General features: G+C 49.3%; 1 protein-coding gene across 1 annotated transcript in view; it reads right to left on the reverse strand.

Annotated features, from left to right (window-relative positions):
• Positions 1–214: 214 nt before the first annotated feature.
• The window catches only part of LOC144115348 (WD repeat-containing protein 11-like), a 155,009-nt gene continuing 142,805 nt past the window's right edge, over positions 215–12,418 (reverse strand). The window contains 2 exon segments of the mRNA XM_077649735.1: positions 215–410; positions 12,234–12,369. Coding sequence (XP_077505861.1) covers positions 235–410; positions 12,234–12,369 — 312 coding nt within the window. The 3' untranslated portion in view covers positions 215–234.

A 12,418-nucleotide genomic window follows, 5' to 3' on the forward strand; every position in this document is an offset into this window, starting at 1 on the left:
TCTCTCGATTAACCGTCACCACGTCCTTGGCAATCACCGATGCACGGCGGCCCTGGCGGCCGCAACTGCATACTGCAACTCTGCAGGCGAGCGGCTGTGTTTTGAGTACGTGAAAACCCTACGAATTCTTTTCGACCTTAGTGAGTATGGCACATGAACTTTCTTAAAAGGGAAAACTTCTGCCACTTCCAGTCAACATTATGAGGAAACTTCCTTACAAGTAACCTGCGTTTATTATGGTTCTGCTTCAGAGATGCGGCCTTCCTCTTCATCCAGCAGCATCTTCACTTCCTTGCGCAAGTCAGCTGCCAGTTCCCCGGCGAGGCAGCAGAAGTGCAGGCTGGCTCTTTTGTTCCCTATGGAATGCAGATACCTAGCATAGTCCAACCACACGTTTTGACTGAGGCTTGCTGCACGCAATTGTCAAGGATGAATGCAGCAGTGAGCACAGAATGCAAAAAAAAGGAAATAAAAGTAACACGAAGAAAGATTCATCACAGCCGGGAAGGGGGTAAGAGGAGTAGAGGCGCCCTTGCTCTCTCGTCTGCAGTCACCAGATGAGTGCTGGATGCCGAGGAACAAGACAGGTGCATGCCGCGGCCAACAGGGCAGCCCAGTCTCTACATGCTACAAACAGTGGACAAAAACCAGAATGCCAACGTGTGCCACGGCAACAATGCAGTTGGGCAAAAAAAGGTTGTACACGTACAACACTGACACAAAACCATCGTCTGAGAAAGACCTTTGTAGCATCTACTGTCTAAATTTAGTGAACCTGATCAAAATCGCGCGGCTAGATTCATACTTTCTAATTACTCTCATCACACTAGCGTCACCGAATTGAAGTCCCAACTTGCTCTCCACTCCTTAGTTTCCCGCCATAAACTAGCACGTCTCTGCCTATATCACAGATTTTTTCATACGTTGCCTCCGGACAACATCTTCATTCATCCAGCACATTGCTTATACTGTCACAGCCACTCAAGAGCAGTTTATCCCGAGCGCGCTTATACTACAACATTCCAGAAATAATTTTTCCTACGAATCGCCCAGGACTGGAATGACCTTCCCGCCCACATCGCCTTGTTAACAGACCATCATCAATTTAAGACCGCCATCGAAAATCTCCCGTAAAATCACCTGCTACAGAAATAGGTTAATACTAGAGGCGTGTGAATTATCAAATTTTTTTGTAGCGAAGCCTGTGAATCGAATATTTTCGACTTGTTTCGAATATCAGCTACACGCAGTTAAAGCTCAAGACAGACGTTTTACCACAAAAACACAGCTATCAACTGAAACAGATAAATTGCAAACTATTTTTGAAAAATCTATAACATAATTTACTACAGGCACCCTGCTACAGTGTACTAGAATCTTATACAGTGGCATGAATGGGGGCTGCTCCTATTGTTCAAGCGCGTACTGGTTTTGGTACAAAGAAGCGGTGGCGCTGTCGTCGCTCGCACTTGAAACGAGGCAGCCTGCCTTCCGCTTATTCCGACTGCTTCTTGCTGTGGAATGCCCCTTCTTTCGCGTCTTTTCCTGCTTCTCTGTTATTTATGTTTGCCAAGCGGCATTAATACCATTGTTACGCACTAGGACTGACAAGTGGACATGCAAGAACAGGCCAGGAGTGCAAATTATCTCTTTTTAGGGCATCAAATGAGAAGAGCAACGGCTTGTTGGACAAAAAAAGTCTCATAGCTTTGACTTGTGCTGCATGTGCATTTCTGCACTTGATGCACGTGTCATTTTGAAGGATTATATGCGCACATCAGAAACGCTTAACACAGGCGTGTTTCCGACACTTGTACCTAACCTTCTGCCTATTTGAGCAAAAACACTCCGGTTGCAGAGCCCTAAGGGAGAAGATAGCAGATGTAGGTGCCGGGAAATATTAGGGAGCGTGCCGCACAAATTACACTATTCAAACAGACGGCAATACTACCGATGCTGCGGTATAGGCGACGCTGACGCAAAGCTTTCGCCGAAGCAGATGAAGTGTGCCACAGAGCTCCGCAAACACATGCATCTAAATAGTTTGCGCCGCATGTATACCTGGGCTTTACTATTTGCTCCTACGCCGATCACAGCCACAAAGTTAAGAAACCCTAAGGAAAAATTATATTAGCGAGAAGAAAGAAGCAAAAAATGCGTGCTCGAGAGAGAGTTCAAAATCTACTGCAAGAGAACCGCATTGTAAATCGATATAAATCGCAACGAACGCCGACACGCAGGAGGAATAAAAAGAACCCACCAAGAGCAATAAAGTTTCAGGCGTGATGTAAAATCATTTTAGCACAGTTTCTTTTGGAGCTATTTGGCTCATGCATGTTAAGGCTGATTATGGATCAGCGCAACGCATATGTGGCAGCACAAAAAGGCACAGGCCATGGGGGCTAAGGAGCGAAAGTGTAGCACTCGTCTCATCTGCCTTTTTGTACTGCCCCATAAGTGGCATACACTATAGGAAGCATATGTTCCTTCCCAAGAGTGTCCCGGCATGTGGCATCCCAACTTTTTTCTTTGTCTCGGCATGAGCTGTGTCGTAAATTGAACTGTACGTATGGCATACGTGAAAATCGTTTTTTTAGGCGTTGCAAAGTATGGGACATTGGTGAAGAAATGCTTCATGGAAATGCAGTGCCCCTTTAAAGAGGTTTAGTATAATAAGCATACTGATGCGCAAGGAGTGCATTTTGCGGTCAACAATCTCACAGTCCGCGAAAATTATGGGTTGTTTGCAACTAAGAATATATCTTACAAACGCTTTCCAATATTCATCGAAATCTAGTGCACGCCGTTATAAAAATGCCAAACTGCGCAAAATACAGCCAGATGCAGATTATCAAGTACTCCGTTTTGCTTGAGGGCAGAGTCACTGAATATAAGTGCATATACGAGAAGTAGCGTTGCATCGTTTCCGCATATGCATCCTAAATGCAACCGCCCGTGATACCCCGACGCAATTCTTGAAGATATTAAACCAATAGATTAACGAGACGAACGAAGCAAGAAATGCGTTCACAAGAGTTGAATTCTAAGAGCTCGTGACTTTGTTCCTTACTCGTCTATGACCATTTCTTACAGCATAAGTAGTCTAATTGCACAAGCTAAGTGCAAGTGGAGGCGAAGCAGCATAAATTATATATTTCCACACATGCAAGATATACGCACATATATGCTACAAGGAAAAAAGCAACGAAAGGAAGTTTGCTTTCTAGTCTTCAGTTATTTCGCGGTGATAGCAAAAAAAAAAAGAAAACTACATCATGTGCGGCAGAATTTAGCAGGCAGAATTAACTATCACGACGAAGATATGGAAGACTAGAAAGAAAGCAGCACTATTCCTTGTGGGGGTTGAATGGGGGAGATAAGTACGTTCTCCCCACTCAATTGCGGCTGACACGGTTCAAAGCCGCCCGGACCCCACTCCGTGATCGCGTACGCTACCGAGCGCTCGCCGACCATGGCGGGCCTTGCTCTGGGGGAACAAAGGAACGACACATTGGCTGACACAAACAGGCATTTATTGCTACAGAAACAATAACGCCAGCTAGCAACAAGGTACACTAATAAATCGAGGACGTCCGACTCACCAGCAAGGTTCCGAGCGAATGTTCGCCCGCGCTAGGGCAAGGGATATATACTCCGAAGGCCGGACGGGACGAGTACGGGAGCCTGTCTCCCCGTTGCTTCCTCGTCCCGCCGGCGAAGAGCGGAGCCGCGAGCGACGCGTCCGCTCGCGCCGATGATCCCAGCAGAAGCCCCCCTGCCCCCTCTCCCGCGCGCGGGCTTTGGCAGTCTCCGCGCAGCGATGCTGGCGCCCTCTCTTGCCAGTTAAGGTAACTCACAAGGGAATGCGCTCAGCCTCGAAGTGAGACCGCCGCTGCACGGTGCCTCGCGGGAAAGCAAACTCAGGGGGCTGCAGGGCAGGTCCCCACATCCCCCCAACCTTAAATAGACCCATGCGCCTGAAGGTACATGCAATGGAGGAGTCTCCTGGTCTTCATGTCCTTGAGGTCACGCCGACAGCATCCACGCAGACTTCCGCGGTATTCCGAAGGCGGCGTGAAGGTCTCCGCTGGGACGACTCGTATGGCCCGCGGACTACCGTGCCCGCAGGCCCGCGAATCGAAGGCCGGTGGGAAAACTGCAGGCCAGGATCCTGCAGTAGTCGACAGGGCAGCAGCAGCCGGAGGTGACTGCTGGCTGGTCTCGCCACAGCTGCCCCGGATGGATGCGGCGAACAGGATACAGGCCGCTCCGTCGCAGCAGGTGGCAGCGAGACGATGTGCACCGGTCAGCAAGCCTGGGTGGCTCCACCGGATCTGCAAAATTGCCGAAACGCTCTCGGCGTGCCTTTAACGTAGGTCACGGGAGGGGAAACGGCATCTGCAAGGGCCTCGTGGCACAATGCCTAACTCGCTAGCAAAACGTGTCGGCGGCTGTGCAAACGCAAAGTTCGAGTGAACAAAGCCCTTTCTTGAGTTGAACGAGACTGCTCAGTTCGTGCGAGGTTACAAACAAAAAAAACGGGCGGGCAGCAAAGTGCGCCCCCTCTCAAGGACACGGTCCGGTGGTCGCGTCTCTTTTAACGTGGTGCAGACAGCTCCGAAAGCCTCAGGCCTAACTACCACTCCGACAACGACCGTGACCATAACAAAGACCCGAAACGGGTTTTGTGCGCGCAGCCGCGAGGAGACGTCAGCTTTGTGGGGTGGTCCTACCCCGCTCACTGCACAAAGCAGCTTCTGAGCGGTCGGCGCCCACCGTATCGGACGGTGTCGGAGCGCCCGGTGCCGAGCTGCAATACCAGCGAGCTCGTAGCGGCACCCGTGGCCCCAGGCCACCCGGCTCCCGGAGCCGCGACTCCCAGAGTCGAAAAAGGGACAGTAGAGAAAATATATACAGAAACTCGGACCACCCACGCGGCTTCCGTACTCACTCGCTTCGGGCTCGGCAACTCCGCGGGCGCTAGGCCTCGCGCTCCCTCGATGCGGACCAAGTGATTCTCGCGAAGAAACTCCAGGGAAAAAAATGTGCTGAGCATGTCGAAAAGTTCAAACATGCTGCAGCGCAATACACCTCGCACTCAAGAAAGCATGCCGCAGGTCCAAGTGATCAAAATTCACTTTAGGCCTAGCACTTGTCAAGTCCGGACAAAGAGCGTTCCTCGAACCGAACCGACAGTCGTCCTATGTTCCAAGAGCGGGCCCCACGTTGGGCTGCCAGATGTGGGGTCGAATGGGGGAGATAAGTACGTTCTACCCACTCAATTGCGGCTGACACGGTTCAAAGCCGCCCGGACCCCACTCCGTGATCGCGTACGCTACCGAGCGCTCGCCAACCACGGCGGGCCTTGCTCTGGGGGAACAAAGGAACGACACATTGGCTGACACAAACAGGCATTTATTGCTACAGAAACGATAACGCCAGCTAGCAACAAGGTACGCTAATGAATCGAGGACCTCCGACTCACCAGCAAGGTTCCGAGCGAATGTTCATCCGCGCTAGGGCAAGGGATATATACTCCGAAGGCTGGACGGGACGAGTACGGGAGCCTGTCTCCCCGTCGCTTCCTCGCCCCGCCGGCGAAGAGCGGAGCCGCGAGCGACGCGTCCGCTCGCGCCGATGATCCCAGCCGAAGCCCCCCTGCCCCCTCTCCCGCGCGCGGGCTTTGGCAGTCTCCGCGCAGCGATGCTGGCGCCCTCTCTTGCCAGTTAAGGTAACTCACAAGGGAATGCGCTCAGCCTCAAGGTGAGACCGCCGCTGCACAGTGCCTCGCGGGAAAGCAAACTCAGGGGGCTGCAGGGCAGGTCCCCACATCCTTTGCTGCTTTGTGTGCGGCAAGACGATCGAAGGTGATAGTGGCGGACTGCTGCGCGACGACCCGAAAAATGACCCGAAAGCGCGCATTACAGCGGAGTGTAAACGGCGGAGTGTCACGTCGGCCAAAGTGACCGCTGACGCGTTCGGCGGCTTGGGTGCATTCAGACCGCACTGGCAGAGACTTGGAGCATGTTTCGCGCTGAGTGCGCCAGCCGCCACCGGCCTGGCCAGACCGGTTCCGCCCCTCATCGGGGCGGCGCTGCTTCGCAAGTCTACGAGAGATGGCGCATCGAACGTTCTGCGCATGCGCTACTCCTGGCACAGCCGCAGCGTCGCGTCGTAGTTGTTGGACTGTAGGAGGGCCGAATTCGCACCTGGAGTGATGTGGCAGCCTGACGTGACTGACCACTGCCGGCACTCGCCCGCGCGCCGAGGAAGTCGGAGGCGGCATGACGTGCACCCACGTCCCGGTCAGGAAGGCGGGGGGTGCTCCGGTGGCTCCGTTGTGTGCGTCGTCACGAAGAGGCCTTCTTCTTGGGCGTCTATCGCACCCAAAAATAGCTGGACCAAATCCTCTATTATGGGGTGCAACCATACCTTCATAAATTCCCTGAGAAGCATATCATACGGATTACTGGTTGGTTTATGGGGTTTAACGTCCCAAAGCGATTCAGGCTATGAGGGACGCCATAGTGAAGGGCTCCAGAAATTTCAACCTGGGGTACTTTAGCGTGCATTGACATCGCACAGTACACGGGCCTCTAGAATTTGACCTCCATCAAAGTTCAACTGCCGCGGCCGGGATCAAACCCGTGTCTTTCGGGTCAGCAGCCGAGCACCGTAACCACTGAGCCACCGCGGCGGCTCATACGGATTACTAATGTGACCAATGGGAGAAAACACACGCGAGTACAGAGTTCTACTTGATTGTCATCAAAACGATCTTCCGTTTTAACTTATCCTCTATACCATTTTAAGGACACAGAAGTCTGCTAGACCTACAAAAATTTCAATAAGCTAGCTTTCTGGATAACCTTTTGTGTGTGTGTGGGGGGTAAAAGCGCCCACCGTCAGTTTTTCAGCTACGTGCAGACTGCTCACCGTTAGATCAATTTACCCCTGCCATTTGCCAACACGGATCCCTGAGAGCAGCATAAACCCTTTCCCAAATTTCAAAAGATAGCCTTACAAGCATAGCGAAAATGCAACTTGACACAGCTGCCTTTCTTCCCCATGTAGCGACGGCCATGCATGACTTAGCCACGTATTCACTTAACTTTCGCCTCCAGCCACTTTAAAGCGCCTTAAAGGGAATGAGACATCAAATTTTGAGGCTATAATAAGCTTATGGGCTTCTTCTGTATGTAAGATCACCCACGGCAAAGCGTTGGACGCAACAAGTGCTTAAAATATATTTTAATTCAGCTCCAAAGAGTCCCTATATGCTCTTTCTCACGATAGAGACCCATCGCTAGCGCTATAGTTGGTGACGTAGAACTGTGGAATTATATCAGTGAATAGTAGTGACATCACAGCATAGTAACGTAACATATTATGAATGGCAACGCACGACATCATCGAGGCGATGCGTCGGCGACTCATTGGTCAGTGTGCTGATAGGCATTAAGGCCGAACCACAAGGCAGCGTTTCTTCGCCGTTGCGTCAGCGTCTCGGCTACTGGCGTCGCCAGAGGTGAAATTCCGGCACTTGAAAGGTGTTTGTTGGCATTATTCAAACACCCTCCAAGCGCCGGAATTTTGCCTCCAGCATTGCCAGTAGCCGAGACGCTGATGCAACGCTGAAGAAATGCTGCCTTGTAGTTCGGCCTTTATGCTGTTGCTGACGCACCAGCCGGCACCTTATAATGGTGGCCGAGCGAAACCTTCACATCGATGAGACGATGACTACATTTGATCTTGTTTATACCTTCTCCATGTAAATACGAATAAGCGAAGCGAGCGACTCCATTTCATATGTTCACTCTTCGGATCACCTGCAATACAAATAGGCTATAGCGAGTCCCCCAAGTTCGTATGTGCGATTCAGTGATTGTGGAGAGCGAGTTCACGAGTTTTAGCAAATACAAATGGTCATCGAGCGTAGTTTTGACAACAGTGACCTGAAATTGAGGATTGCTTACATGTTAGGACACAAGTACATCAAACGGGATGCGCCGCTGCTAGGCGGTGTGACTCAGTCTGTCGACAAATGCTGCAGACGCCCGCGGCGGCAGCTACAGTCGTTGGCGTCGCTTGAGGGCAACAAATTAAGCCATTTTATTTATCGTAAATGGGCACCTAACACACCTTTAAATAAACCAACTTAAATTCAAGTGCTGCACGCATCGAAAAAAGCAGTTACAAATCAGAAACGTGGGTCCTACGCGGTGTCTCCATGGCTCTGAAGCGTTCCCCAGACTGCCGCTCGCATTCTTCGGTGATTCTTGCAAAGTTATCGCACTGCGCAAACAAGTAAATGCACAACTGGCGCAAAAAAGAAGAGCTTGTTTAACCTAAGTGGAACGCAGCTTGCCATTCATGCAGAACTAAATTGCAATTCCTGCCTGCTTACAGATGCAGGTATGTAAACAAAAGTAGCGCCGAGATGCAGTCGTCGTCATGGGCGCATTCCTGGGGGAATTACATACCCGTGCGGTAAACGCTTAATTATGTACAATTGTCTAGAAGCATTCATTTAGTGAATACATGGATTGTTTGCAAAACAAGCAACAGATATCGTAAAGCCACGGGACCCTGAGCAGTCTCGCAGCGCGGCTGCGCGGGCGGAGGGAAGTGAAGAAAGAGACACCTATTGGTCGGTAGGAAAAGTGAGGCATCGTGCCGCTGTAATATTACCATGGTCAGCTATGGGCCACCGACACAGACGACCACCCAGAATCGGCGTCCGTGTGGCAAAGCGAAATACAATGTAGAAACCACGTTGTAGCTAGCATATGTGGCGCTGAGCAAATAGTAGTTGACAGTCCTTTTCAAGCCATAGCTACTCTGTCAAGAGAGAGGGCTTTTAACTATTTACATCAGTCAGAATCACCATGCTCCAAAAGAAATCACAACGGCTAAAATGAGCACTGCAGAGCTTCACTCCTACCTTTTACGTGTGCATTCTTGCAGCATGATAATTTGTATTCTTGTCAGGCACAAAACAAGTGAACAACAAGGGCTGTTAGCTCGCCTTAGGACATTCTGCAGCCTGTGAGTACCAGAGAATCTTTTTCTTGCTGCCTTTCATTGTGCGATTACAGCCACCTCAGTACGAGCTGCACCTCCTCCTTTACATGCTGCCAGCAGCCGCATGTTTTGCACACTAGACCAGCGTTGTGTCTTTTCTGCTGCACCAAAGTCCGCATGCAGAGGGCCTGTATAGTGACAGACGGTACCACGCAATGAAATCTAAAGTCTGACGAAAACTCGTCTGGTCAGGTAGAAGATTCATGTATAAAGAAAGGAACGCCGACCGAAGGTTGCTGTTAAAATGAAGACATTTCGGCTTCCATACGGAAGCCTTGATCACTCTTTGATCACGGAAGCCTTAATCACAACAACCTTTGGTCGGCGTTCCTTTGTTTATACACGGTACCACGTACGTCATCCCGCCTCAGTGCACATGGACAGCATTAAGAGCTCCTTCAGCTTTAGCAAAGCAGCACTCTTTCATCTCAGTTATACCAAAGAATACCAAATGTAACCCAGGGTTAGAGGGTGAAGAAACTGCATGGACATTTTAATGCACCATCAAGCAGCGCAGCTGTCCAGTAATCTCTCGGGCAGCGATGTCGCAATTTCAGTGGTGAAAGTTGCAAATCAGAATGAAATGAAAGCTTTTATATCTTGCGTGCTGTTTCCTCTGGACAAACTAATTTATGCTTGGCGCTGAAGTGGGTTGACTCTGGTCACCGAGTTCCTCAGTGCTCCGTTGCTGCTCCAATATACAGGGTGTCAAGGCTAACTTTAGCCAAGGGTTAAAAGATAAAATATTTGAGCTAGGCCACGGAAATCATTTATGTACACCTACCAACCGGCTTGCGCATTATAGGCAATTTTTGTCTTGAAATTAATTAATTAGCAATTAAGAATTCTTCTAAATGCATAAATATTGACTTTAGACAGCAGATGTGAATAGCAAAGTTGGAGGGCACCTTCAGAGATCCCCATTCCATTTATTTGCGATAAAGAAAGCCCCACGTGTATCTTTTTTCCGAGCTCCAAAGAAAGCCCGCGAAATACAAAAAAATTGCGTGACTAGCACATTTGCGCGCAACGATTGTGGTGCTCTCAATACTGGCTTGAGTGAGCGAAATCAGCTGCTGGCAAAGCGCGACGACCCTATTGCTCCGGCAGGCCGATATGTCGACGGTGGGAGCCAGTTTGCAAGCGTAACGCTGCAAACCACCGTCGACTTGGCCAACTGACCGTCTCGGAAAGCGACCGCCAACGCGAGCGAGCCGGCTAAACGGCGCACAATTCGTGCCCTCAACAGTCGCACCTTTTGCAACCACACTAGACGATGCGGCCGCGCCAATCTAACCAAACCTGCCTTGCACGCAGCCACGTACGTGTGGGTGGTCTGGCGCAACAGAGTGCGCAAAATATGTGAGTAAATTCTTTTTTTAAATCTGGGTAAGTTGGGGCTGCGAAAATTATGCAAGTAAACATGGTATCTTTTCTTGGGCTTTGATAGTGCCATGACATCAAGCACACGAGAATTCGCTGTCGACCGCATACAGACAGCCTAGCTAACCCTAGACATACACACAAGCAGTAGCAACAGTACAGTGAGCAGCAGCAAGCACGAAATCATGCATAAAATTTAACTAGCCGCAGCTACTTTGGTTTTGCTTGGCTGTTTAGCCGATGATGCCGATGGTGCTAGTGCGACTGTTGATGGTGATGCTGGCGACTACGACGCGGTTGCTGATACTGTGGCGCTGGTTTTCCAAAAACCATTCTTGTGTGGGCAGAGATAGCTTTTTGGGAGATATAAGGACGTGGTCGTACAATTGGAAAGTTTCGTCAAAAATCGGGTATCTCCCGGGCGAATCGGGAGGGTTGGCAGGTATGCAAATAATACTGATTTTCAGTTTTCCCCAGTTGATCATTATGGTGTGCCTCACGGTTCAGTCTTGGGACCTCTGCTTTTCCTCATATACATGAATGACTTTCCGGAAAACCTTAGTTCATCAATTTGTCTCTTTGTGGATGGTTGTGTTATCTATCATAAAATTAACAATGAATGTGATGTCTCTATCTTACAATCCAATATTAACCCCATTTCTGAATGGTGTCAGTGTTGGAATATGGAGCTAACATTAACAAGTGTAAGCATATGCGCGTTACCCATGTCAGCACAACAGCTCCTACGTACTACCTCAACAATACTTTTCATGAATCTGCCTCTTCCTACAAATATTTACCTAGGTGTTGAAGTAACCAGCAACTTGTCATGGAAACTGCATGTCCATCACGTAGTTAATAATGCTAACTGTACGCTTGGCTACTTTAAAAGAAACTTTTCACGTTGTCCTAGAGCATTAAAAATTCTCTTTTACAAAACTTTGATTCGTCCAAAATTGGAACATGCAGCTTCTGTCTGGGACCCCGGCGTTGTTTCACTCATCACTGAACTGGAAAGTGTGCAGAATTGCGCATCTCGCTTTATACTGCCAAACTATAATCGCACTTCTAGCGTGACTGCCATGAAAGCCTCCCTTGTCACTGCCACTTTTAATGCAACATAGAAAAGTATTTCACCTATCTTTATTTCATAAGACTTTACTACAATCTACATATCAGACAAACCTCTAACACGACCATCCTACACTTCATCATGCATTGTTCACTGTCTTAAGGTAGGAGTTCTATCATGTTGCACTAAATATTGCAATGACTCCTTCATTCCCAGCACTTCCAACAGTTGGAATTGACTTTCTCGTGCCACTGCTGAAATTGCAGATGTCATCGCTTTTCATGCAGCTATCACCAACCATTTTTGCTCCAATCTTTAACAATGTAGTTTTGATGACTTTTTTTAAACTCATCTACTGCTTCTGTTGGACTGGTGCTGATTTCGAACTTTTTGATGTCTTGTTGCGCAGTCGTGAATATTTACTGTATAATGACCATTTAGTTTTATATTTATGCTGTTATGTGTTTTATATTGCCCTCATTCACTCACTGCCTTCTGTAACGACCATGGGCCCTGAGGGTAAATAAATAAATAAGTACTAATGATTATTAGCGGGGACTATATCCCGCTGCGTAGGAAGAGAAAAAGTTGTGAACAGATGCAGTTGGCAACACTGTTCAACAGCACCACCACCACCACCACCACCACCCCCACTGCACATCAGCAGTGAAGCATGAACAGTCACAAAGGATACATGGCTCATGTAGCAGCCCGTGCTCCATGCAGGCATCAAGAAACAGGGCAGCCCTCTCCACCATTCGAGCCGTGTGAAGCGTTTGGAGACAACGAGTGTACTGGCCGACACTGAGCAATGCCAGCACTGCTTTACCCTGTTGGAAAGTGGCAGACACTGTCATGGCATCTCGGAAAAGGGCCCTG

Source organism: Amblyomma americanum, chromosome 1 (assembly GCF_052857255.1).
Source record: "Amblyomma americanum isolate KBUSLIRL-KWMA chromosome 1, ASM5285725v1, whole genome shotgun sequence".
NCBI lineage: Eukaryota > Metazoa > Arthropoda > Arachnida > Ixodida > Ixodidae > Amblyomma > Amblyomma americanum.